This window comes from Hyperolius riggenbachi, chromosome 2 (assembly GCF_040937935.1).
Source record: "Hyperolius riggenbachi isolate aHypRig1 chromosome 2, aHypRig1.pri, whole genome shotgun sequence".
NCBI lineage: Eukaryota > Metazoa > Chordata > Amphibia > Anura > Hyperoliidae > Hyperolius > Hyperolius riggenbachi.
Genome location: NC_090647.1, coordinates 380827424 through 380855193, shown reverse-complemented (window position 1 = coordinate 380855193; position 27770 = coordinate 380827424). Strand labels below are relative to the sequence as shown.

The 27770-nt window shown below is 45.1% G+C and overlaps 1 protein-coding gene across 1 annotated transcript in view; it reads right to left on the bottom strand.

Moving 5' to 3' along the window:
• Positions 1–20741, bottom strand: part of LOC137546840 (guanylyl cyclase-activating protein 1) — a 156147-nt gene extending 135406 nt beyond the window's left edge. Inside the window, exon 1 of the mRNA XM_068269752.1 lies at positions 20190–20741. Within this exon, the coding sequence (XP_068125853.1) occupies positions 20190–20387 (198 nt within the window). The 5' untranslated portion in view covers positions 20388–20741. The remainder of the gene's footprint in view (positions 1–20189) is intronic.
• Positions 20742–27770: the final 7029 nt, after the last annotated feature.

Here is a 27770-nt window from a genome sequence, read left to right as displayed (position 1 = left end):
ACACCTCATAAACTGCACCAACAGCAGGTACTTCATCATCCTCCTCCTCCTCACACCTTACGTCCATAGTGTTGCCTAACTCAGATATATGAGGTGGTGTAACTTGCTTAGCACCTTCATCTTGTTGTAACAGTAGTGGCTGTGAATCAGTTAATTCCCCATCAAATAACTTCTGCGAAGTGTCAAACGCAGCGGGTGTGGTGTTTGTAGTGGTGCTGGTGGCTGCAGAAGATGAGGTGTTCTGTGTTAGTCACCGACGTCCTGACAATCTAGGGAGTTGATGGGACTTCTGAGCACTGTACTTTGGTCCAGGGCCGCATGAAATCACATCAGTATGACCTTGAACAGACCTGCCGGGTGGCCTTCCTCTGGGTTTGCCTCTACCTGTTTTGTCCATATTGGGGGGGATGAAGTGAAAGGTATGCACTGACTTGACTAATACAATGTGCAATCACACAGGTGCAGTGAAAGGTATGCAGTGACTGGTATTACAATACAATGTGCAGCTGTCACACAGGTGCAGTTACAGGTATGCATGGAGTGGTATATTACACAGCATGCGGTCACACAGGTACTATGAACAATTATGCAATGACTGGTATTACAAATGTGCAGCTGTCACACACAGACGCACACACACACACACACACACACACACACACACACGTACCGTGAACAGGTACAGTGACTGGTGGTAATAAATATCACACTGTGTGCACTCATGTAGGTAGGTGAGTGCACTGAACAACAGGTAGGTATATGCAGTGATGGGTATTACATATGTGCAGCTGTCACACACACACACAGGTACCGTGAACAGGTACAGTGACTGGTGGTATTTAATATCACACTGCGTGCGCTCACGTAGGTAGGTGGGTGCACTGAACAACAGGTAGGTATATGCAGTGATGGGTATTACAAATGTGCAGCTGTCTCACACACACACACACACACACACAGGTACCGTGAACAGGTGCAGTGACTGGTGGTATTAAATATCACACTGCGTGCGCTCACGTAGGTAGGTGGGTGCACTGAACAACTGGTAGGTATATGCAGTGATGGGTATTACAAATGTGCAGCTGTCACACACACACACACAGGTACCGTAAACAGATACAGTGACTGGTGGTATTAAATATCACACTGCATGCGCTCACGTAGGTAGGTGGGTGCACTGAACACCAGGTAGGTATACACAGTGATGGGTGTTAAAAATGTGCAGCTGTCACACACACACACACACACACACACACACACACACACACACACACACACACACACACACACACACACACAGGTACCATGAACAGGTACAGTGACTGGTGGTATTAAATATCACACTGCGTGCGCTCATGTAGGTAGGTGGGTGCACTGAACAACAGGTAGGTATATGCAGTGATGGGTATTACAAATGTGCAGCTGTCTCACACACACACACACACACACACACACACACACACGCACACACGTACCATGAACAGGTGCAGTGACACTGCGTGCGCTCACGTAGGTAGGTGGGTGCACTGAACAACTGGTAGGTATATGCAGTGATGGGTATTACGAATGTGCAGCTGTCACACACACACACAGGTACCGTGAACAGGTACAGTGACCATGTGGCGGCTTTTCCGCGTTTCTTCACAGTACCCCCCCCCCCCCCCCCCTGAGGAGTGGACTCCGGACAGCTCCTTCCCGGCTTCTCAGGATGTAAAGCGTGGAATTCACTTCTCAGTTTGTCAGCATGCATGCGACCCTCAGGTACTGACGATCTCTCCTCCATACCGTACCCCTTCCAGTGCACCAGATACTGTAGTGAATTCTGCACTACCCGTGAATCTAAAATCCTTTCTACTTCATACTCAGGTTGGTCGTCTACCATCACAGGAGGAGGAGGAATGGAACCCACGTGAACAGCTGGTTTAAGCAACACATGAAAAGATCTTACGCCACGCATGCTGGCAGGAAGATCAATGGCATACGTGACGTTGTTGATCTTCCTAGACACAACAAAAGGACCCACAAACCTGAGACCTAACTTAGCCGAGGGTTGTTTCAGAGTTAAATGGCGTGTGGACACCCAGACCAGGTCTCCTGGTTGGAACTTCCACTCAACAGATCGTCTTTTGTCAGCTTGACCTTTCTGACTTTGAAAAGCCTTTTCCAAATTATTTTTTACAATTCTCCAAGTGACTCTGAACGATTCTTGCCAAGCCTGCAAAGCTGGAAACGGAGTGGAGGCTACTGGTAATGGGGAAAATTTGGGCAATTTTCCAGTTACCACCTGAAACGGAGCGAACCCGGAGGAAGAGCTCTTCATATTATTGTGTGCAAATTCTGCATATGGCAAGAATTCTGCATATGGCAAGAATTTGACCCAATCATCTTGTGCTTCTGCCACATAGCACCTCAAGAACTGTTCCAATGACTGATTCGTCCTCTCTGTCTGACCATTGGTCTGTGGGTGGTAGCCCGACGAAAATGACAGTTCCATGCCCATTTGCTGGCAAAATGCCCTCCAAAATCCGGAAATGAATTGGACTCCCCGATCTGATGCTATGTTTTCCGGAATGCCATGGAGTCGGAAAACGTGAGTGACAAAAAGATCGGCCAACTCCTGGGCCGAGGGAAGTCCCTTCAAGGGCATGAAATGGGCCATTTTGCTGAAACGGTCGACTACCACCCAGATGACCGACATGCCCTCAGACCTAGGAAGCTCGCCTACAAAATCCATGGACAAATGGGTCCATGGCTCACTCGGGGTGGGCAAAGGCTGCAACGTTCCCACAGATGCCAGACTGGAGGGCTTGCTTCTTGCACACACAGCACACTCTCTAACGTACTCCTTGCAGTCTGTTGCCAGAGAAGGCCACCAAGCACATCTAGCCACCAAGTCTTGCGTTCTGGAAGCCCCTGGATGCCCGGCATTTTTGTGCGAGTCAAACATCTGCAGAACCTGCAGACGAAATGGTAAAGGCACAAACATGACCCCTTCAGGTTTTCCCTTAGGGACATCCTGCTGAAAGGGACTTAAAGTCTCTGTCCAGTCCCTCCAAGTCTCTGTGGCTCCCAGCACCACCTTCAGTGGAACAATGGGCTCTGGTTCTGAGGGCTGTGCTGTCTCCGGCTCGAAACATCTGGACAGGGCATCTGCTTTAATGTTTTTACTGCCCGGAGTGTATGTAATTATAAACCTAAATCTCGAGAACAGTGACCACGGAGCCTGACGGGGACTCAATCTCTTAGCCCCCTCAATGTATTCCACATTTTTGTGATCAGTGTAAACTGTAATCGTGTGTTCTGCTCCTTCTAGCCAATGTTGCCATTCCTCAAAGGCCAACTTAATGGCTAGAAGTTCCCTGTTACCTATATCGTAGTTTCTCTCCGCTGGTGAAAACCTCCGAGAGAAATAGGCACATGGGTGCAACCTCCCCTGCAGCCCAGAGCATTGAGACAGCACAGCCCCTACTCCAACTTCTGAGGCGTCAACCTCCACAATGAATGGGTAAGAGGTGTCTACATGTCTCAATATGGGTGCAGAGCAAAACAGTTCCTTCAGAGTGGAGAAGGCGGCCAGAGCCTCGGGGGACCAGTGATTAGTATCTGCCCCTTTCTTGGTGAGACTGGTGAGGGGTGCTATGACTGTAGCGTACCCTTTTATGAACCTTCTATAGTAATTTGCAAACCCTAAAAATCTCTGAAGAGATTTGAGTCCCACTGGCTGAGGCCACTCCAGCACCGCCGAGACTTTGGCGGGATCCATAGACAGGCCATTAGTGGAAATTATGTATCCCAGGAAAGCAACGGATGTCACCTCAAAAATGCATTTCTCTAGTTTAGCATAAAGCCTGTTTTGTCTAAGCTTGTGCAGCACAAATTTAACATGAGCTCTGTGCTCAGAGAGGTTGTGCGAGAAGATCAATCTGTCATCTAGGTAAATTAGGACAAATTTACCCAACACCTCCCTAAAGACCTCGTTGATGAGTTCCTGGAAGACGGCCGGGGCGTTACACAACCCGAAGGGCATCACCAGGTACTCGTAATGCCCGTCGGGTGTGTTGAAGGCCGTCTTCCACTCATCGCCCTCTCTGATCCGCACCAGGTTGTATGCACCCCTCAAATCCAATTTTGAAAAGATCTTGGCATTGGTGACCTGAGTGAATAAATTGTCTATCAAGGGTAATGGATAACGATTTTTAACTGTAATTTTATTCAGTGCCCGGTAATCAATGCATGGTCGAAGACCTCCGTCCTTTTTCTTTACAAAAAAGAACCCTGCTCCGGCAGGTGACCGGGAATGACGAATGAATCCCTTCGCCAAATTCTCACGGATATACTCTTGCATGGCCATTTTTTCTGGCCCAGATAAATTGTAGAGATGACCTCTAGGGGGCATACGACCCGATCGAAGATCAATTGGACAATCGAACGGGCGATGGGGCGGTAGCTTATCGGCAGCCTTGGGACAGAATACGTCTGAGAACTCAACGTAAGGCTCTGGGACACCCTCCACCTGAATCCTGGTCTGGCCCAGTCTTACCCTCCCCAGACAATGCTGAACACAATGGAGGGACCAGCTCGTTAACTGACCAGTAGCCCAATCTATCTGTGGAGAGTGGATGTGTAGCCACGGCATACCAAGGATGATTGTGGAGGTTGTCATGTGTAAAACAAAAAACTGCAACCTCTCTTTATGCAATACCCCTATAGTGACTTCTATCTCTGGAGTCTGAGACAGCGGATGATTATGCTGTAGAGGGGAGTCATCTACTGCCGTAACCTGCAGGGGTGGTTTGACCAGGGTGAGAGGAACACCTAATCTCTTAGCAAACTCGTAATCCATAAAATTAGCTGCTGAGCCTGAATCAATGAAGGCTTCAGTGACTTCGGTTTTATCTTCCCATGTAACTGTACAAGGAAGAAGCAACCGTTTATCTTCTAGGGGTAAGAGTGGGGCGCCTAGGGTGTTACCCCCTACAACGCCTAGGCGGTAGCGTTTCCTGGCTTATTAGGACAGTTTCGTACTCTATGTCCCCCTTCAGTGCAATACAGACACAGCTGTTCAGTCATCCTCCGTCTTCGCTCCACCTGGGACAGCTTAGACCGACCAATCTGCATTGGCTCGGGTGGAGGCGAGACGGGAGGAGGTGAGGCAGAAGGAGGTGGGGTCACTGGGGTTGTGGCGTAAGACACTACTCTGACACGGTGACTACCCCTGGTCTGTCTTTGATAGCGCAGCCTGCAGTCGATTCAAATGGCAGCTGAAATGGCCTCATCGACTGTTCTGGGCTCGGGCTGACTTAGCATTAGATCAGAGACCTCATCGGACAGTCCTGACAAAAAAACAATCTAATAGGGCATAAGTGTCCCACCAGGCTGTAACTGACCACCTCCTAAATTCAGCTGCATAATCTTCGACCGGACCTTTTCCTTGACGCAAACAATTGAGCTTCCGCTCAGAAGTCGAGGCAAGGTCCGGATTGTCGTAAATTACTGCCATAGCTTTAAAAAATTCCTCCACAGAAGTAAGGGCTAGGTCTACGGTGGGCAAACTGTACGCCCATGTCTGAGAGTCACCCGATAACAAGGTTTTAATAAATGTGGCCCTTTGGGTCTCTCCCAACTCAAAATAAGACAACAGTCTACTCCTAAAATTCCGAAAGTCAGATCTGTGGCCAGAAAATCTTTCGGGTACGGGCATACGTATGTCAATGCTAGGAGGAGATCGCACCTCGTCCACTGACGTCTGGAGGGTTTGTACAGACCCTGATAGGGCATCAATTAACGCTTTGTGATTACCCAGCACTTGGTTGATGTTATCCACCGAAGTGGCAAGTGCGCCCAGACGGTCAGTGCGTGCGTCCATATTGTTTTAGGTCTGCCGTTCTGTAATGATCGGTGTAACACAGAGAGGGTCTGATTACCGGTGAACTGCAGTATCACCGAGAATGCAGAATATACCCAATTATTGATGATCTGCAGTATCACCAATAATCAGATATATATTCTAACCTCTGGACACCTGAGCAACAAGTGAGTGTTGATGCAACAGTAATACTTTGAGTACACACCGAAGTAAGTTCCTTCCGTGGCCTAGACTCTCCCGGGGGAGGAGCTAAGCAGAGAGAGGAAGGACAGAGTGTGAGTGACACCAAAGAGGGAGTGTCACTAACAGATCTGGGAACTGCCTCTAACAGTAAGGCTAGTTCTAGAGGTCGGGCAAGCCAGGTCGTAAACACACAGACAGATAAGGTACAGACTCAGGAGACAGATACGGAATCCAATGAACAGGCAGGGTTCGGCATCGGAGTATCAGAATAGCAGGGTACAGAATCAGGAGGCAGATACAGAGTCCAGGAACAAGCAGAGTTTGGCAACAGGTTATCAGAAATAGCAAGGTACAGAATCAGAGATCAAAAGAATAGTCAGGCAGGCAGAAGGTCATAACAAATAATACAGTATAATTTCCTCACGCTAAGGTGTGAGATCCTTGGCCATCAACACCTTTGGAAACTATGCTAGAACACAAATACAGACAGGTCTGAGTGCTACCACGTAGTGATCGCAACGGCAGACAACCAGTGAATGACCAGCACCCAGTATATATAGCCCAGCGCTCTCCAGCGCCTCCCCTAAGTGCTGGACCAATGGGAACTGGTACAATCGTCAGCTGACCGGCTTGGTCAGCTGACTCCCTTCTGGCTGTCATAATAGATCTGCCTCTCAACGCGCGCGTGCGTCCTTCTGAACCTGTGTGGACTATCAGTCCCAGCCACACCCGACATGTGTTGTAATGTTGCTGGAAGGGATGCGGAATCCGCCGCCACGCTGTCTGAGCGTGCGGCGTTTCCTCCGCATCCCGCCTTACTGAGAGAAGCCGGCCTATGCGTACAAACCGCCGCATCAGACGCGGCGGTTTCTCCGTGTTCTGCTATGCCCGCTGCGGAAACAGCCGCCTCATCTTGCGTCCATGCGGCGGCTTTTCCGCGTTTCTTCACAGGGAGGCTGTGGTTGCTGCTGCACGCAATGTTGATGGTGAACCGATCAAAACACTGACAGAATCGATGGATGGCAGGCTTTTGAGTGTCCTTGTAAAGAAAGGTGGCTATAATGGTCACTGATTTGTTTTTGTTTTGTTTTTGAATGTCAGAAATGTATATTTGTGAATGTTGAGATGTTATATTGGTTTCACTGGTAAAAATAAATAATTGAAATGGGTATATATTTGTTTTTTGTTAAGTTGCTTAATAATTATGCACAATAATAGTCACCTGCACACACAGATATCCCCCTAAAATAGCTAAAACGAAAAACAAACTAAAAACTACTTTCAAAAATATTCAGCTTTGATATTAATGAGTTTTTTGGGTTCATTGAGAACATGGTTGTTGTTCAATAATAAAATTGTTCCTCAAAAATACAACTTGCCTAATAATTCTGCACTCCCTGTATATGTACATAAAATGATCTACCTTTATTTCTTATATCATAGTGACTAATTTACCTAATTAAATGTAAATTAACCAAACCTCCTATTTCAGTTCCAATTGTCTGTCATAAGTAAGTAATTAACCCAAGAAAGAGCACATTGTTCACTGAGCTAAAAATAAAAAAAAAATGATACCTCAAAAACACAAAGACAAATTTGTTAATAAAAGTGTGAGGTTTTTCAGAAATGTGATTTTGTAAGTGGCATAGTATTTTGTTTGTGTTTGTATACGAATTTGTGTTTGCAATTGTTCTGTGTTTAAAATGTGGATACAGCGCTGCTTATTTTTGTGTGCAATGTGCAATTCATCTTTAAAGAGAACCCGAGGTGGATTTGAACAATGTGATCTGCATAGTGAGGCTGGATCTGCCTATACAGCCCAGCCTCTGTTGCTATCCCAAACCCCCCTAAGGTCCCCCTGCACTCTGCAATCCCTCATAAATCACAGCCACGCTACTGACAAACAGCTTGTCAGAGCTGGCTGTGTTTATCTCTATAGTGTCAGTCTGCTGCTCTCCCCGCCTCCTGCAGAACTCCAGTCCCCGTCTGCATCCCTTCCCTTCCCTGCTGATTGGAGGGAAGGGACGGGGGCAGGGACCGGAGCTATGCAGGAGGCGGGGAGCAGCTGAGACTGACACTACAGATGTAAACACAGCCTCACAGCACGGCTGTGATTTATGAGGGATTGCAGAGTACAGGGGGACCTTAGTGGGGTTTGGGATAGCAACAGAGGCTGGGCTGTATAGGCAGATCCAGTCTCTGTATGCAGATAACATTCTTTAAACACACCTCGGGTTCTCTATAAAAGCAAGACAATGGAAATGCATAAAAATTTCATTATGCATAAAACAAGGTGGACCCAGCACACAGTATGGACACAGCATGCTATATCTGACAAAGATCCTGTTGTCCCCCAACATCAAAAGCAACCACAATAATAATCAGCAACACCGCTGTAATTTTGAAGTTAGATGTATATTTATGTAAAATTAGCGTCATTGGTATTCACAGAAAAATCCCAGTGTGAACTGTTGCATTCAAACACATACAAAAATCGCAAAAAACATGCATCAATATTTATTCATGCTTCAGTCACACAACTGCAATTTGTTAACTTTTAGATAATCCCCATAAGTTTTAATATTCCCCAAGCAACGTTAACAATTTTTAGATCATGATGTACGAAACAACGTTATACTCTTTCAAGGTTTTAGTGTTGTTGCATCATTCAACTCTAGCACAGAAACCAAAGTCCGTAAGGGCTCAAACCTACTAGCAGCCTATTCTAAGCGCTAGTGATTTGAAAAAGCTCTTGCTAATTCAATGCTATAGGGGATTTTTATAAAATCACATCGCTCTAGTGGGATCACACCCATAGCATTAAATTAACAAGAGCTTTTCAAATCACAAAGTGCTCAGAAAAGCGCTTCTAGTGGGTTCCGGGCCTTACACCTGTTCTCAAAACAAACAGATCAGAGAAGCACAAAATCCAGAGTCAGGGCCTGGGGCCCACTAGCATCCCTTTTCTGAGCGCTTGTGATTTGAAAAGCTCTTGCTAATGTAATGCTATGTGTGTGATACCACTTGAGAGATTTGATTTTCAAAAAAATCACCCAGCGAATTACATTAGCAAGAGCTTTCAGGGGTGAGCCTGGGGTGCCTGGCACCTGGGTGCAAGATTTTCTCTGGCGCCTATGGGAGTGGTTAAATTAACCACGCCCAACCACATAACCACACCCTTGTCCTGCCTAATCACACCCAAACCTTCTACCTCTTTACGCATGAATGTGATACCCCATTCCTACCCCTCTTCCATGGGCTTGCTCCTGGCTGGCTTTGGCTGCCTGCGAGTCTGCTAGTCTCTGGAATGACTCAGGCTGAGAGGCTCTGCGAGTGCGACGCAGTCACACACTGCGTATTTATGGCTGCCTGCGGCCACCCTACTCTCGCTGTCGTCGGCTCCTCCCCCCACCAAGCCCAACCGTGAGGTGGGCTGCCTGTATCTTTTCCGTTGCGCCGTGCAGCCTGCCAGTGTTGCCAACCTTTCACATTATTTTTTACTGACAAATAACTAAACATTTACTGACAAAAGATTATTTTTACTGACAAAATGTTCCCACTAAATGCACATAAGAGACAGCGTTTCACCAGTAAATGCACGTAATGACAGACAGCCTTTCATCAGTAAATGCACATAATGAGAGACAGCTTTTCCCCAGTAAATGCACATAATAAGAGACAGTTTTTCACCAGTAAATGCACATAATAAGAGACCGCTTTTCACCAGTAAATGCACATAATAAGAGACCGCTTTTCACCAGTAAATGAACATAATAAGAGACCGCTTTTCACCAGTAAATGCACATAATAAGAAACCACTTTTCACCAGTAAATGCACATAATAAGAGACAGCTTTTCACCAGCAAATGCACAAAATAAGAGACAGCTTTTCACCAGCAAATGCACATAATAAGAGACAGCTTTTCACCAGTAAATGCACATAATGAAAAACAGCCAGTGTCCCCAGTATATGTAGCCAGCCTGGACCCCCTTTAGGTAGTGAGTGACAGGGACCCCTTTAGGTAGTGAGTGACAGGGACCCCGTTTAGGTAGTGAGTGACAGGGAGCCCTTTAGGTAGTGAGTGACATGGACCACTTTAGGTAGTGAGTGACAGGGACCCCCTTTAGGTAGTGAGTGACAGGGAGCCCTTTAGGTAGTGAGTGACAGGGAGCCCTTTAGGTAGTGAGTGACAGGGACCCCTTTAGGTAGTGAGTGACAGGGACCCCTTTAGGCAGTGAGTGACAGGGAGTCCTTTAGGTAGTGAGTGACAGGGAGTCCTTTAGGTAGTGAGTGACAGGGACCCCCTTTAGGTAGTGAGTGACAGGGAGCCCTTTAGGTAGTGAGTGACAGGGACCCCGTTTAGGTAGTGAGTGACAGGGACCCCCTTTAGGTAGTGAGTGACAGGGAGCCCTTTAGGCAGTGAGTGACAGGGAGCCCTTTAGGCAGTGAGTGACAGGAACCCCATTAGGTAGTGAGTGACAGGGACCCCCCCTCTAGCCGCCGCCCCCTTACCTTACAGTGTCAGACCTCAGGATCAGCGGGCGACCCGACCAGTAAGAGCAGGCACCGGATGCACCCGCTCTATATGCGGAAGTGATGTCACTTCCGCATATCAGTGCGGTGTGCTAGGTCCTTGCGCCCGCACTATTGGTCGCTGCCTGATCGAGGTCTGACGTGCTAGAGGGGGGGAGGGAGTGCCGGCTAGAGGGGGGAGCGGAGGCCAAAGGGGGTGAGCGGCGACCAGGCAGCGCCTGTCAGAGACAGGCGCCTGGGTGCAATGCACCCACAGCACCAGCTTAGGCGCGGCCCTGAGAGCTTTTCAAATCACAAGCTTTAGAAAAGCACTGCCAGTGAGGCCCAGGCCTAAAACTTCAGTTTTAATAATAATTCTTAAAAAAAAAGACATTATTCTTTACACAAAAGTTAGCAGTCAAACAGAGACAAAACTACCAGTGATGAGCGAAAACGCAATATTCTTTTCACATACATTTTTGTAATAATAATGTTAAATTACATTTATGCGCAAAATGTTATATATTATATATATTTTTTACGTTTTTTGCAATTTAATTTTTTTGCGGTAAAAATATAGATTTTTCTCGTTTTGGCAATAAAAATATAGATTTTTCGCATTTTCACAAAAAAACTGAAAATGCGAAAATACATGCCAATTATTCACCAAAATTTATCAAAATTGAAAATAGCATGTTTGATGCGAAAATGACTAGCAACACTGAAAACTACAGCTAATAGGTCCCCACAGCAAGCTTTTAAAAGGGCTGGAAACCTAGGTACACTTGAGCAATAGCAATACTCCATGAAAATGAATGGATACAGCAACACTTACAGTAATTACAAACAGCATACAATACATAAAGTGCATAAAGGCAGAGATGTTTACATGCCTCTTTTCCCTCCTCCATCCCTCTACCAATATGCAGAGCATAATCAATCATGCTATTAAAAATGCCAGTAATTCTCCTGCAGGACCTTTTAGAGGTCCTATATTCTCATCTTTCTTCCTTTTTGAATCTACCGGTATGTATTTGTAAAATGATTTAGGCTTTTACTATAAATCACTAGTGACTTGTTTTTCAGCGTCCCATTTTACCAATCTGATTACATTTTCCACTCTTTAATGCAGATACAGTCTCCTCATGCTTTAGGGCCCTAAATACATTCCCATCATGACCATAACAGTTTCATTTGTCTATATTGCCGTTTTGTATATCTAGAATTCTTGCTCCCATAATGTACATACATACTACAATACTACTTGAAAGTTTGGCGTTTACTGTACTTTAGATTGTATGTTTTTGACAGGATCTACCTTCCCCTTCCTTGTGTCTCCTTCTTGATCATGTGACCCCACCAATGACACCTTTCACATGGACTAACTCTAACTGTAAAATCACATGATCATGTAGCTTAAAGTGAACCTAAAGTGAACAAAACAAAATGAGATTAACTCACCTGGGGCTTCCCTCAGCCCCCTGCAGACGATCGGTGCCCTTGCAGCCCCGCTCAGATGCTTCTGCACCCGCCGGCGAACACTTCCGGTTTGGCCGTCACCGGCCGACAGGCATGGGAACGCGAGTGATTCTTCGCGTTCCCAGCCTGTATATCGCCCCCTATGCTGCTATTGCGGCCAGGAGGCTGAGGGAAGCCCCAGGTGAGTTAATCTCATTTTTTTTTTGTTCACTTTAAACCCTGTTTCCATGTATAATCTTGTGTTATGTTGTATAATATTGTGCTACCTCTCTGTCTGACTCCCATTGTTAACATACTACGTATCCCTATTTATTGTTTAGCGCTGAGTAATATGTTGGCGCTTTATAAATACAATAAATAATAATACTCTCAATGTCCTTGTCCTCTACTTTGCTGCTCCAGAAGACAAATCTTAAGTTTTGAGACTTGAGTATGAGTATGTCACCCGGCAGAGATCAGGACCCGATCCCTTGGGACGCATTGCAGGGCTGAGGCTGTACAGTCTTCTGTTGCTTAGAGGGGGGCAGAGGGCCAACAGAGGGGCATGGGAGTGACATCACACAAGTGGGGAGAACAAAGCCTTTGGACAGTGATCGACCAAATCGATCCGCTAGGCTGATTGCTGGTGGAGGCATCAGGGGCACTGGGGACCCTGTACATACACTAGATTCTCAGCAGAGGCAGGTATAGCAGGGGGGGGGGGGGAATGGGCATTGTAATAAATAACTTTAAGCATAAATGTTGGTTGTACAGCGACATAATGGATAGCATTCTGAGTACATACTGTGTCGCTGCTGATTGAATTAAGTGCCAGGTGCTGCCGATAGTTAAAATATTAGTACTATAATGTCATATTACTAATATTTTATTGCAGACTCAACCGACTCCTATTCTCATTCTAGCCCCCCTCCCCCCCCAGGCCTTACAATCAGCCCCCTTTCCTGATGCCCAACATTTACCCCCCTTCTAGTGCCTAACACTATTCTCACCTCCTATTCCCTTACAATAATTCCCAGCACCCAAACCACCAAATGTAAAGTAGCCGATTGGCTATTAGGATCGTCCAAACAAGGTGTTATGTATCACTTTTGTCTTGCAGTGATGGGTCCCCATCTCTCTGGCTCTGAGCACCATCTGCATGGAGTTTGTATGATGTCTCCGTGTTTGCATATGTAAATGCTATCAGTTTAAAAGGGCTCCAAAGCCGTCTGTATAAAAAGGGCTTCACTATAGACTTCAATGTAATTTGCCATGAATCTCGGCTATAAAGTGGTAAAAAGGGCTCCCGAGTCTTTGGGGGGGGGGGGGGGGGGGGGGAGAGTTATAAAAGAGTGCTGGATTTTTTAAGGCTATATAAATTAGACTACAAGGAGTATTTTTTTTTTGGCTCTAAAAGAGCGTCTGATATACCCAAGATTTGTTTATGGCTATATAAATTTGGCTACAAGGTGGACTTCTTTGTTTTGGGCTATAAAAGGGCGCCGGATATGGCTGAGATTTTTGACGGCTATATAAATGTGGCTATGGGGTCATATACAAATTCGGTTATACTTTTACAATAACGTATGTTTTGAAATGCAGCTACAATGATAATAAATTCGGTTATACTGGTTATACTATATGACATGAAATGTGACTACAATGAGCGCATCTAAAAATCGGTTATATTATCAGGTGCCTAAATTCGGTTATATCTGTTAATTCGGTTATATTAGTTTAAAATAACATTTATGTTTGGCATGATATAAGGCGACCATTAAGCACCACCAGGACGGATTAGAGTTAGGTACCACAATGGGGAGTCTTAGAGTTACGCACCACCAAGGGGGGTCTTAGGGTTAGACACCAATGGGGGGGGAGGTCTTAGGGTTAGGCACCACCGGGAGGGGTCTTAGGGTTAGGCACTAACAGGGTGGGTGTCAGGGTTAGGGATTACCAGGAGTGTCTTAGGGTTAGGCACCACCAGGTGAGGGCTCTGTGTGAGAGTAGGGAGAAGTTAGGTCATAGTAATCACTTTTCTCAGCTATATTACTTTTCTTGGCTATATCACTTTTCTTGGCTATATCCAGCACCCGTTTTAACCAAATTCACGTTTCTCTGCTATATCCAGCACCCTGCCAATTATCTAGACTAAAAAATATTTATTTACCCTCTTATAACTTCAGTTATGCATTAAAACATGTAGAGTATTGTTTAGTTTACTTTTGTGTAGCCTTAGCATTTCTAAATCCTTCTGCATAACAGTATGCGTGCCTTTGGAATAGCAGTCAGAGTTCACAAAATACTCTATGGTGTGGCTGTTATTTTTGGACATCCCATAAATCATGTGAATGTATTCATAAAGCTTTAAACGTCTTTAAAGTTTTCTGTATATCTTTCATGTTAAAAAGATTATTCTGCACTGGATATAAGTTTTTATTGTCAAGCTCTGTATTATTATCGATTTATGAAGCATTAATATATATCCTTTGTATAGACCACGGGTGTTGAACTCTAGTCCTCAAGGGCCATATACATGGTGGTGTTAAGGATGGACTGAGGAATGTAGAAATGTGTTCTATTTGATGAATCACACCTTTCCTGATTCAGTCTCATCAATTAATTTGAGCTGTGCAAAAATGTGTGAGGATCCCTCATCCTTGAGGACTGTTGTTTGACATCCCTGCTATAGACAGTACAATTTTTTTTTTTGCCCAATACAGTTGTCAAACATTGTTGATGATAATATTAGTAGACTAGTCCACTGAATTGGATCTCTAATGCCCTAACAGCTATTGTTAAGCTTTTGTTATCCCCACAGAAGGGAAACTCTCATACAGCCTTTCTTCTCCATTCTTTATAGAATAGAACAATCTCGTTGGCAGTCGTGACAAAGATGTGTATCAGTCTGAAGACCTTTGTTGTGGCTGATTAATCCAAGCTAAATGACACCTAAACAGTTTATATCTCCAGTAACATTTATATTTCTTCCAGTGTTTTTACAAAGCTAAAGGACACCTGCATCGAGTTTTTGAAATGCCATTTACCAAAAAGTTATTTTTTGCTTTCCATAGTCTGTATCACAAGCGTGCATCAATTTGGGAGTGATGTCAGAACACCTGAGTGAATGATTTAGAGGGTGCTAAATACAAACAATCAACATAAAAGCCAGGCATAATATACAGTTTTAGGTAAAAAAAATAAAAATAAAATAAAAAAAAATAACATCCACAGCAACCTTTGGATTGCTCTTACTTCACTGTACCTTATAACACTGATTGTGAGTTCACTTTTATTTTAAAACATAGAATGAATCCTATGCAATGAGGTTGATTTACTGTTAAGCACTAGAAGGCATAAGTGACCCAGCCAACCAGGCTTGGATTTCATACGATTTTATAAGCAATGACTTCTGCATGTGCAATCACATGTATGCAGCCACAGTGAAAACTTTTTAAAAGAAATTCAGGCTGTAACAGGTAAGTAAATGTCAGTATTTAGCAGCGCTTATATGTTTCTCAGCCACTTGTCACCAAAAGCGTCTTCCACCTCCAGAGATCCCACCACGATGTATAGTACTCCTATATGCACCTCAGTGCAGTAAGAAAGCCAAAAAAAGGGGTTCTCTCAGTGGAGTGTTCAGACGACAAAATGTATTCCAATATAGATGCACATTAAAAGTGATAAACACTCACATTAAGAGGGACCTACTCCAGTAGGGACCCCCTATAGGCATATACAGCTTCCCACTCAGTGTGGTACTACACAGCAATTACTTGCGATCAAGTTGCAGCAGTTCCCGCTCTCGTCCCGACTAGTTTCGGCCTCACGCCGTCATCAAGGCATACGAGAGCGGGCGGGCAGAGTGCAGCAATATATAGTAAAATTAATATTTACCTCCCCCGTGTGCATCCTCCGCTATCTCCGGGGCCGGTCGGCCACCCAGTGACTTCCGGTATATGTAACAACTACTTCCGGTGCGTCTAAGCGACCCCCGACGTCATTGGAACGCATGTGCGTTCCACAGCACGGTACGACCAGGAGGTCGCATCCGGCTATTGCCTTACAGCCATCAATGCGGCCTGAGCGTCGCCTACTATGCACGTTCCGCGTTAAGGATTGGATAGCAATATTACGTCAGATGAACACACGGGTTAGACTTGGTTCTTCATAAACATCACCTACAATATAAACTAACAAGTGTTCCCAATATTTGGCATAATGTATAATCAATTTTTATCCACTTCCGGGTTTCGGGTGGTTTGGATTATCTGTGCTGCGGGGGCTCTTCAGCCCGTAGCACAGATCAGATAGCAGGCAGGGCGATCAGACTTCCCCCCTTTTTTCCCCACTAGGGGGATGTCCTGCTGGTGGGGTCTGATCGCCGCCGCGCTGCTGTGCCTAGCGGGGGGGGCTCCTCAAAGCCCCCCTCCGCAGCGCTATTCCTCCCTCTGCCTCCTTCCCTCCCTCCCCTCTTCATTATGGGCTGCGCAGGATGGAAATCCGTCCTGCGCCCCCTAAGATAGCCTTCAGCCTATCAGATGCCGGCGATCCCTGGCCAATCAGAGGCCAGGATCGCCAATATCCTCTACGGCGCAGTAATTGCTGTGTAGTACCTGTAACGATTGGTGTCAGCAACCAGAGAGAGAATCTGATTCTTGGCGATCTGCAGTATCCCCAAGAATACAGATATACCTGATTATTGAGGATCTGCAGAATCGTCAATAATCAAATATGTCTAACCTCTAGACACCTGAGTGTGTGAGTGTTTTGGTGCAACAGTAATCTTTGGACCACCGGGGTAGCAGGTTTTCCAATAAGTAGAGAATACTCTACTGCAGTCAAGGACACCTGGAGAGGGAGTCCCTGACTGATAAGGCGCAGTGTCCCCTCTGTAGAGCAGGGGACCCCTGCAGGAAGGCTGGACACCCTGAGGGGGGGTGACAGCTAAAAGGTCAGACAGGCCGGGTCGGCAACAGTGTATCAGATATGCAAGGTACCAAATCAGAGATCAGAAGAATAGTCAGGAAAGCTACAGGTCATAACAGATATCGGAACAAGGCCTAGTCTGAGGTGTGAGGTCCGTGATCTCAACACCCTGGAACTATGCTAGAGAAACACACAGATGATATATAGTATTCCTAGTCTGGGGTGTGAGGGCCGTTATCTCAACACCCTGAAACTATGCTAGAGAATAACACAGATGATATACAGTATTCCTAGCCTGAGGTGTGAGGGCCGTGATCTCAACACCTTGGAACTATGCTAGAGAATAACACAGATGATATACAGTATTCCTAGTCTGGGGTGTGAGGGCCGTGATCTCAACACCCTGGAACTATGCTAGAGAATAACAAAGATGATATACAGTATTCCTAGTCTGGGGTGTGAAGGCCGTGATCTCAACACCCTGGAACTATGCTAGAGAATAACACAGATGATAAACAGTATTCCTAGTCTGGGGTGTAAGGGCCGTGATCTCAACACACTGGAACTATGCTAGAGAATAACACAGATGATAAACATTAACTTGCTAAGTGTGGATACCCAGGTCCTCCTGGTTCCACCACACTGAAAGATCTGACTAAGGTCTGAGTGCTAACACATAAGCATTCGCAACGCCAGAAAACTAGCAACTGAACAGCAGGAGATATATATAGTAAAGCACCCCACAGCGCCGCCCAGCTCCCATCAACCAATCACTGACTGAGCAGGAATCAGCTGACCACCCTGATCAGCTGATCTTCCTCCTATTGGTATAAAGAGCTTGTCTTGCAGCGCGCGCGCGCGTAGCTCTCCATCTGTGTGCACTACTAGGTCCAGACAACCCAGACACATGTTGCAGCGGGGAAATCGCCGCACTGGACGCGGAAACCGCCGCCTTACCGTCAGAACATGCGGCGGCCCCCACACCATTCTTCCCATGTGCACCATTAGTTCCAGATAACCCAGACGCATGCTGACGCAGACAAACCGCCGCATCAGACGCGGAATCAGCCGCCTTACTGTCAGAACGTGCGGCGGCTTTTCCGCTATTCATCACAGTACCACATTGAGTGGGAAGCTGTATATGCCTATAGGGGGTCCCTACTGGAGCAGGACCCTCTTAACGTGAGTGTTTATCACTTTTAATGTGCATCTATATTGGAATAAATTTTGTCGTCTGAACATTCCACTGAGAGAACCCCTTTTTTGGCTTTCTTACTGCACTGAGGTGCATATAGGAGTACTGTACATCGTGGTGGGATCTCTGGAGGTGGAAGACGCTTTTGGTGACAAGTGGCTGAGAAACATATAAGCGCTGCTGAATACTGACATTTATTGCCTATGGTGACCAGGATACATCTTGCAGTGGCTGCTGTATGATCGGCGGACATTTGACATAGTGGAGAGCTTGGGGCGCCTCTCACATACATATATTTAGGCCTCGTTCACATCAGGGCCGTTTCTGTGCGCTTTTTACAGCGCACTGCCCTGTGCGATCAGCAAGGTATTTATTTTCACATGTAACTAAATGTAGCTGGTTCACATCTATGCGCTGCGCTGAGCAGCGTTACAGAAATGTAGGGTTGCATGCATTTCTGTGCGTTGAGCTGGAAAGCGCACATCAATGCAAGTGAATGGGTGCCCTTTTTTAGCGCATAGAAGCGCGTACAAGCGCATAGAAGCGCATGCGTTTTTTATCCCCAATTGGAGAAAAAAATACATTTACATACAAAAACAAAGTTTTATTGACAACTGCTGCTGGTACAACAAGCAAAACGTGCTTTAAAGAAGCGCAGCGCAACGCACAGAAACGCGCACTAAAGCGCGCACAAGCGCATGCGTTTTTTACTACGCGCTTTCACACGTTTTTCAGCGCAGCAGATGTGAACGAGGCCTTACTGTAACAGGTAAGTGCTTGCTGTGTGTATATGTGACAGCAAAAGCATAAACTGTAGCTTACTAATCTTTTATGAACCCTACTGTAAGTTGATCCAGGCGCAGAGTGCAAATTTCTGTCACCTAACGGCAGACAGTTTATACAAAATCCAAGCCAGATTTGTGGGATCTCTTATGATTCATGATTCAGTGTTCTTTATAGTTCTATAGGCTAGCCTTAGTAAATAAATCTTGGCATCTTAAAATATATATTTTTTTAGGATTATGCAGAATTGCATTGTAACTGTGTCGCACAGTTGAGATGCTCTTTGATAGATTGTACAGCTATTTACTGCATTGTTATATGTACAGTATGACTATATATTAAGTATATACTAATTGTATTCTTACAAAGTAGTTAAAGAAGAAGAAACATGAGGAAACAAATATGTTTTAAATTGAATAACATGTAGCCAAGGGCCCATTCAAGCCATACACATTGCAAAACTGGTATGTTATAATACACATCCTGTTGTAAAGTTTACAACACATTTTGTGTGCATTTTAAATTATATATTATGGTGTGCATATACAGCAACTTTTTAATTATAATGTACTTAGCAGGGGTATCAAAATTATGTAATAATAATAATAATAATAATAAAATGCAAAATATGATTGAGCACAGTGATGTGGACAGTGCGTTGCCATGCCTTAAATCTTTATATTAGAATGCAGCTTGCATAATGTGAATGAACCCTTACATATTCTTGCAATTATTTTATTCAAGTGGGGAGATTTCACTACTGTGTTTCTACAGGATGCATTTTCTTGCTGCAGTACATTGTAAATAATGGCTCAACATTAAGTATGTGTCTTCTGAATTGCACTCTTGCCTTGCAGTGCTGGGTTCCTGGTTGACATTCCAGCCAGGGCACTATCTGAAAGAAGTTTATATGTTCTTCCAGTATCTGTGTGGGATTCCTCTGGGCACTCCTGTTTCCTTCCAAACATACAGATGGGTTCATTGGCTTTCCCTGGGCCTTGGCTGCTATGGCCATATATTTTTGGTAGAGACTAGATTGTAAGCCCCTCTGAGAGATAGTAAGATTATATATACTCTGTAAAAGTGTAAAATGTAAAGCGCTTTATAAATACTAAATAATAATAATCTGTTTTTATGATAGTTTTACATTTTACATTCACTAAAAATAGTTATTTCATGCAAAGATTAGTACTAAATACACAAAACGCAACACAGGTGTAGAATATACTATAGGATATCAAAAGAGGGGGTATTTAGTTTACCTTGTTAAAGTCAAATGTGTTAAACATTTGTTCAATATATTGGTTAGATGCTGGGCTGAGGTTCTTGAGACCAAAGAACTGCTTGAATTCATGTTGCGTTAGCTGGCCCGATGGACATTCTGTCATGAACTTTTTGTACCATCGATGAATTTCTGTAGCACTTAGCTCCTCAACGGTCTTCCCATCCATGTTCCCCATGTTTTTTTGTCCTTAAAAAGTAATTTAAAGGATTTTGGAGGTTCCTGTTTATTGTAGAAAACTTTCTGAAGAAAAAAAGGTATACGGTACTTTAAATTTAATGATAATTATCCAATTAGCAAAGTACTCCTTTGATGAAGGGCCTTCATATATATATATGAACACACTGATCTCAGTATTCCAGTCTGTGTTCTTCAAAGGTCTCAGTGGAAAGTCATTGTTAGGTCAAAAAGTTCATTTAAAGAAACAGAGAATTTAACAGCTGGCCAATCACAGGTTATGAACATGGGAATCCCCTCGTGTTCGCACAGGTGGGGATCCGGAAAAGAAAAGCACACTAAGGAACTGTCTTTAGTGCTTAAGAAGAAACCAGATTAAGTGAGGTGCTGTTAGATGCCACTCAAGAGATTTCTAATCTGCTAATCAGGGATATAGCTCTGACATTGTTCGTGACCTATGAAAGCTCTATCTAGAGCATCAGGCTTAATTAGCAGTGCTTCAGTCTCTGTCCTAGCAATGATTTAAAAAGTAGCTTTATTGGCTTACAGTAGCTTATTTATTTGGCAGCAGGTTACAACCTTACATAAAATTAAAGATTTGGTTTCTGTCCAAGATAACCACCGAACCACTTTAAAACTCAGTACAGTGATGGAATAGGACCCAGAGAGAAATCATCATGCCCCCTTAATTATAACATTTCTAAATTAACCAACATCAGGTAATTATAAACAATGTGTGTTTTATTGCAGCTAAAGACTGATTAGAAGAGTTAGAACAAGACGGTCAAAGCAATGCTCAGCAGGGGTGTATCTGAGTAATATAAACACTGAAATTGCCCCCCCCCCCCGTTCAGAGCCCCCCCCCTACAAACAACAACCCTTATCGTCTGCATGTGTTAAAGTTGCCTATGTTTTTTGGCTTGACATATTGCTACAGTTACTTTTTTGGAAATATCTCTTCTCATTCCCTCTCTGTACTCTATTCTAACATTAAGCCAAGTGAGCCCTACATACAAAAATTAAGTAACCATATTCTCCACATGACGGAACTAATGGAATTTGAGGTCTGAGTGACAAAGGTGGCCTGGGGGCAGGCATGGCGGCGAAGCACGAGCCAGGCACAGCGGCACAACACAGAAGCAGACATGGGGGCGCAGCACAGGAGCAGGCATGGCGCCCATGTTGCTGTGGTGCCCGTGGCATGAGCCATGCCTGCACCCCTCTAGATACGCCTCTGATGCTCAGCAATATATGAATTTATTAATTTTACTTATGTGTAAATTGCTGATTGTTTTACCCCATTGCTTTGTAGAAAACAAGGCACCTTTTATGGCCAGAACCAGATTAACACCATGCAGGGCCCCAGATAAAACAATGAATATGCCCTACTCCCCCTAGTTTATTTGTTGAAAGTGTGCTCATCAAGCATGTTAGAAAATCTCAGTTCAGCAGTGGAAAGGAGACCACAATCTATTATCATTTTGTAGAGGGAGTCAGGTTTTAATTTGTGGGTCACACTACTAACGCCAGATTCTGGAAATAAGCAGCTGGGTTACCCAGATATCAGTCAAAGCGGTTTAAAACCCTGACATAATATTCAATAAAAACATGTTTACTCACTTTTTATATGCCATACGGTTATCATATTTGCATTTGTGAATAAATATTATTAATCATTTAGAAGTTATAGGTTTCCAAAAGTACAGTTTTTTGCTTTGTGAGCTGACTTTGCATTTTATTAACTGGTTTTATTCATTGCTGTTTTGCTTTCATGCTTTCATTGTCTCTCTGTCTCCAGCAGCTTCTCCGCAGTCAGAGAATGTGTCACATTTCTCACTTGATACATTTAAGTAAAGGCAAGATTACATTATCTACAGTTTGGATGCGTCCGCATTTCTCTGAACTGAACTTTCAAGCTCTGTGTGTTACCCTTCCAATGTTGGTCTAGTAAAAAAAAAATGCTGGTTGCATATAATATGCAGTAAATAATGTTTTACAGCAAAGATGAAATGCAGGGTTATATTCCACTTTAAGTAGCCATGTGCCTCCAGATTAGAGGTGTACCGAACGGTTCGCCGGCGAACGGTTCCAGGCGAACATTGGGGGTTCGCGTTCGCCTGCGCCAGGCGAACTTTTCCGGAAGTTCGATTCGCCCCATAATGCACTATGAGGATCAACTTTGACCCTCTGCATCACAGTCAGCAGGCACATTGTAGCCATTCAGGCTACAGTAAGCCCTGGAGCCCCACCCCCCTTATATAAGGCAGCCTCCGGCGGCCATTACAGTCACTCGTGTGCCTGCTAGAGAGAGGAAAGGGACAGCTGCTGCAGACTTTTTCTCTTAGGGACAGATTAGTTAGGTTCTAGGCTGCTTTGCTTGTTCCTGACTGATTAATATTGCTTTTAAAGCACCTAGCAACAGCTCTTTTCAGAGCTCAACCTGTACATTTTTTTTTTCTGACACTTTTGTTGCATGCACAGCCTTGCTAATTGATAGTGTGTGTGCCACTGCCAGCAGCCCAGCACATTCAGTGACTGACTGCCTGTGTGTGTGACAGGGAGCTGCACATTGTACTACCCAGTACTGCATATACCCCAGTACCTGTTGTGTTTACTTAACCCACCTCATCACTGCATATACCTAGCTTTGTGTTGAGTGAACCCAGCTCACTGCATCTAACTACCCAGTACCTGTTGTGTTTACTTAACCCACCTCATCACTGCATATACCTAGCGTTGTGTTGAGTGAACCCAGCTCACTGCATCTAAGTCTAACTACCTGTTGTGTTGAGTGAGAACCCACCTCACTGCATCTTAAGTACCTTTACTGTATACTGTTCAGTGAACCCAGCTCACTGCATCTAACTACCCAGTACCTGTTGTGTTTACTTAACCCACATCATCACTGCATATACCTAGCGTGGTGTTGAGTGAACCCAGCTCACTGCATCTAACTACCTGTTGTGTTGAGTGTGAACCCACCTGGCCACCTCACTGCATCTAACTACCTGTTGTGTTGAGTGAGAACCCACCTCACTGCATCTTAAGTACCTTTACTGTTGAGTGAACCCAGCTCACTGCATCTAACTACCTGTTGTGTTGAGTGTGAACCCACCTGGCCACCTCACTGCATCTAACTACCTGTTGTGTTGAGTGAGAAAACACCTCACTGCATCTTAAGTACCTTTACTGTTGAGTGAACCCAGCTCACTGCATCTAACTACCTGTTGTGTTGAGTGTGAACCCACCTGGCCACCTCACTGCATCTAACTACCTGTTGTGTTGAGTGAGAACCCACCTCACTGCATCTTAAGTACCTTTACTGTTGAGTGAACCCAGCTCACTGCATCTAACTACCCAGTACCTGTTGTGTTTACTTAACCCACCTCATCACTGCATATACCCAGCCTTGTGTTGAGTGAACCCAGCTCACTGCATCTAACTACCTGTTGTGTTGAGTGTGAACCCACCTGGCCACCTCACTGCATCTAACTACCTGTTGTGTTGAGTGAGAACCCACCTCACTGCATCTTAAGTACCTTTACTGTTGAGTGAACCCAGCTCACTGCATCTAACTACCTGTTGTGTTTAGTGAGAACCCACCTCACTGCATATAGCTAGCATACCCCCGAGATGGACAAAATGGACAAACCAGGTAGAGGAAGAGGTAGAGGCAGACCCAGAGGAAGGCCACCAGGCACCGGCAGGTCTGTGGCTGTGCGAGGTGGTGTTGCTGTGATTTCATGCGGACCTGCCCCAAAATACAGTGCTCAGAAGAAGGCACGTGCCATCACTTCCCAAAATCGTGAGGAGGTGATTGAGTATTTAACACAGAACACCTCATCTCCCGCAGCCACCAGCGCTACAACAAGCACCACATCCGCTGCATTTGACACTTCGCAGGAGTTATTTGGTGGTGGTGGTGAAATCACTGATTCCCAGCCACTACTGCAACAACAACAAGAAGGCGCAGGTACACCACCTCATACGTCTGAGTTAGGTGGCGATAGTATGGACGTAACGTGTGTGGAGGGGGCTGATGAAACACCTGAAGTTGGTGCAGTTGAGGAGGTGTCTGAGGAAAGTGCAGCTGGCCAGGAGGATTATGATGACGATTATACGGATACCACATATGTTCCCGGTAGAGGAGATGACCAGGGGGACAGTTCAGAGGAGGAGTCAGAGAGGACTAGGAGGAGACGACTCCATGATAGAAGCAGAGGGAGCTCGTCCTCAGAAACAGCTGGGGGCAGTGTCCGGCGCCATGTATCACCAGCTATGGCCAGACAGCCAACATGCCCTTCAACGTCAGCTGCTGATGCCACCGTAGCGCCATCACCCCAGGGGGGCTCAGCGGTTTGGAAATTTTTGAACGTGTGTGTCTCAGATCGGAGCAAAGCCATCTAGTGTCTCTGCCAGCAAAAATTGAGCCGTGGAAAGGCCAACTGTCACGTAGGGACAAGTGCTTTACGAAGGCACCTGGAGAGAAGGCACAAACAGCTATGGCAAGAACACCTGAGGAAAAGCAGCACCCCTCAAAACACAAGCCGCGGAGAACAACCGCGGCAGCCGTCACAGGGGGCTTCTGCTGCTCCACGTTCCCATGGTATTGTTCGTGGATGGGGGGAGGAAGAATGGCTACACTTAAACAATTTAAAAATACAACCATCTAAACTTTCAACCAATTTAAAAATACAACCATCTAAACTTTCAAACAATTTAAAAATACAACCATCTAAACTTTCAAACTATTTAAAAATACAACCATCTACATTTTCAAACAATTTACAAAAATGCCAACAAAAATTGCCCTCCGTAAAACATTCTTGGCAAATGCTTTCGACTTGGTTTGTCTTCCGCTGGCTCAAGGGTCCATCTGACCACAGATGCCTGGTCTGCAAAGCACGGTCAGGGCAGCTACAGCATGGGTCTCAGCAGGCTCCCACTTCGGGCCGGAATCCAACCTTCATTCCCCGCGGTGACAATGGCAGACTTGCCCTCCATAACGGATTCCCGTTAAAGGATTTAAAGTTAATTCATTTCAAATACACAGCAGGGCCTCGAAAGTCCGCCTCCTGTATTGTTATTTTTGGTCACTACCTCGGGGCGGGCGTGCATGCCTGCCTGCTGCCCTCCTTGGATGTGTAGTGGTAGCCGCTTCTCAGGCTCCACACTGGATTCCATCCCTCATTCCCCGGCCATTACCCGGGGTCACAAATGGCAGACTTGCCCGCCTCTATATGATTCTCGTGAAAGGAATGTGGTGTCATCTTTGCCCGCCATAACTGGTTCTCGTTCAAGGATTTAAAGTACATTCATTTCAAATACACAGCAGGGCCTCAAAAGTCCGCCTCTTGTATTGTTATTTTTGGTCACTACCTCGGGGCGGGCGGGCGTGCATGCCTGCCCGCTGCCCTCCTTGGATGTGTAGTGGTAGCCGTTGCTCAGGCTCCACACCGGATTCAAACCCCTCATTCCCTGGCCATTACCCTGGGTCACAATGGCAGACTTGCCCGCCTCCACAGGATTCTCATTGTAGCGGTACTGAACAAGTACACAGCAAGTAGAAAATGTAATTTAAAAACAAAACGTAAGCTTTTTAACAATGCCATGGAAAGTTGAGAAGGAAGTCACATTACCTGACATCATTGAGCGAGGAAGAGCAATCTCGCCATGTTGCGCAGTAGTCCAGCATGGCCGTCACTACACAAAGAGCTGTTTGCGGTGCGTTACACAGTGAGTTTGGTGTGTCAGTGTGAAGCAGTACTCTAATTACACTCCCTGATTGATGTATACACATGCAAGATGTTTTAAAGCACGTTAGGCCTGCAATTTAGCATTCAATGTGATTTCTGACCTTAAAACGCTGCTTTGCGTCACATCCAGATTTTTCCCCGGGACTTTTGGCATGTATCCCACTCCGCCATGCCCCCGTCCAGGTGTTAGACCCCTTGAAACATCTTTTCCATAACTTTTGTGGCCAGCATAATTTTTTCTATTTTTCAAAGTTCGCCTCCCCATTGAAGTCTATTGCGGTTCGCGAACTTTTCCGCGAACCGAACCTTCCGCGGAAGTTCGCGAACCGAAAATCGGAGGTTCGCGACATCTCTACTCCAGATTCAAGATCTAAGTACTTATGTGCCCTCCAATAAAAAGAGTTAAGTAGCCAGGTGTACTCTTGATACAAAAACGAAATAGCCATGTGCCTCCAGATACTACAGGATCTTCTAAAAAAATTAGCATATTGTGATAAAGTTCATTATTTTCTGTAATGTACTGATAAACATTAGACTTTCATATATTTTAGATTCACTACACACAACTAAAGTAGTTCAAGCCTTTTTATTGTTTTAATATTGATGATTTTGGCATACAGCTCATGAAAAGCCAAAATTCCTATCTCAAAATATTAGCATATTTCATCCGACCAATAAAAGAAAAGTGTTTTTAAAATAAAAAAAAAGTCAACCTTCAAATAATTATGTTCAGTTATGCACTCAATACTTGGTCGGGAATCCTTTTGCAGAAATGACTGCTTCAATATGGCGCGGCATGGAGGCAATCAGCCTGTGGCACTGCTCAGGTGTTATGGAGGTCCTGGATGCTTCGATAGCGGCCTTAAGCTCGTCCAGAGTGTTGGGTCTTGCGTCTCTCAACTTTCTCTTCACAATATCCCACAGATTCTCTATGGGGTTCAGGTCAGGAGAGTTGGCAGGCCAATTGAGCACAGTAATACCATGGTCAGTAAACCATTTACCAGTGGTTTTGGCACTGTGAGCAGGTGCCAGGTCGTGCTGAAAAATGAAATCTTCATCTACATAAAGCTTTTCAGCAGATGGAAGCATGAAGTGCTCCAAAATCTCCTGATAGTTAGCTGCATTGACCCTGCCCTTGATAAAACACAGTGGACCAACACCAGCAGCTGACATGGCACCCCAGACCATCACTGACCGTGGGTACTTGACACTGGACTTCAGGCATTTTGGTATTTCCCTCTCCCCAGTCTTTTTCCAGACTCTGGCACCTTGATTTCCGAATGACATGTAAAAGTTGCTTTCATCCGAAAAAAGTACTTTGGACCACTGGGCAACAGTCCAGTGCTGCTTCTCTGTAGCCCAGGTCAGGCGCCTCTGCCGCTGTTTCTGGTTCAAAAGTGGGTTCATGCTTCCATCTGCTGAAAAGCTTTATGGAGATGAAGATTTCATTTTTTAGCACAACCTGGCACCTGCTCACAGTGTCAAAATCACGGATAAATGGTTTACTGACCATAGGTATTACTGTGCTCAATTGGCCTGCCAACTCTCCTGACCTGAACCCCATAGAGAATCTGTGGGATATTGTGAAGAGAAAGTTGAGAGACGCAAGACCCAACACTCTGGTTGAG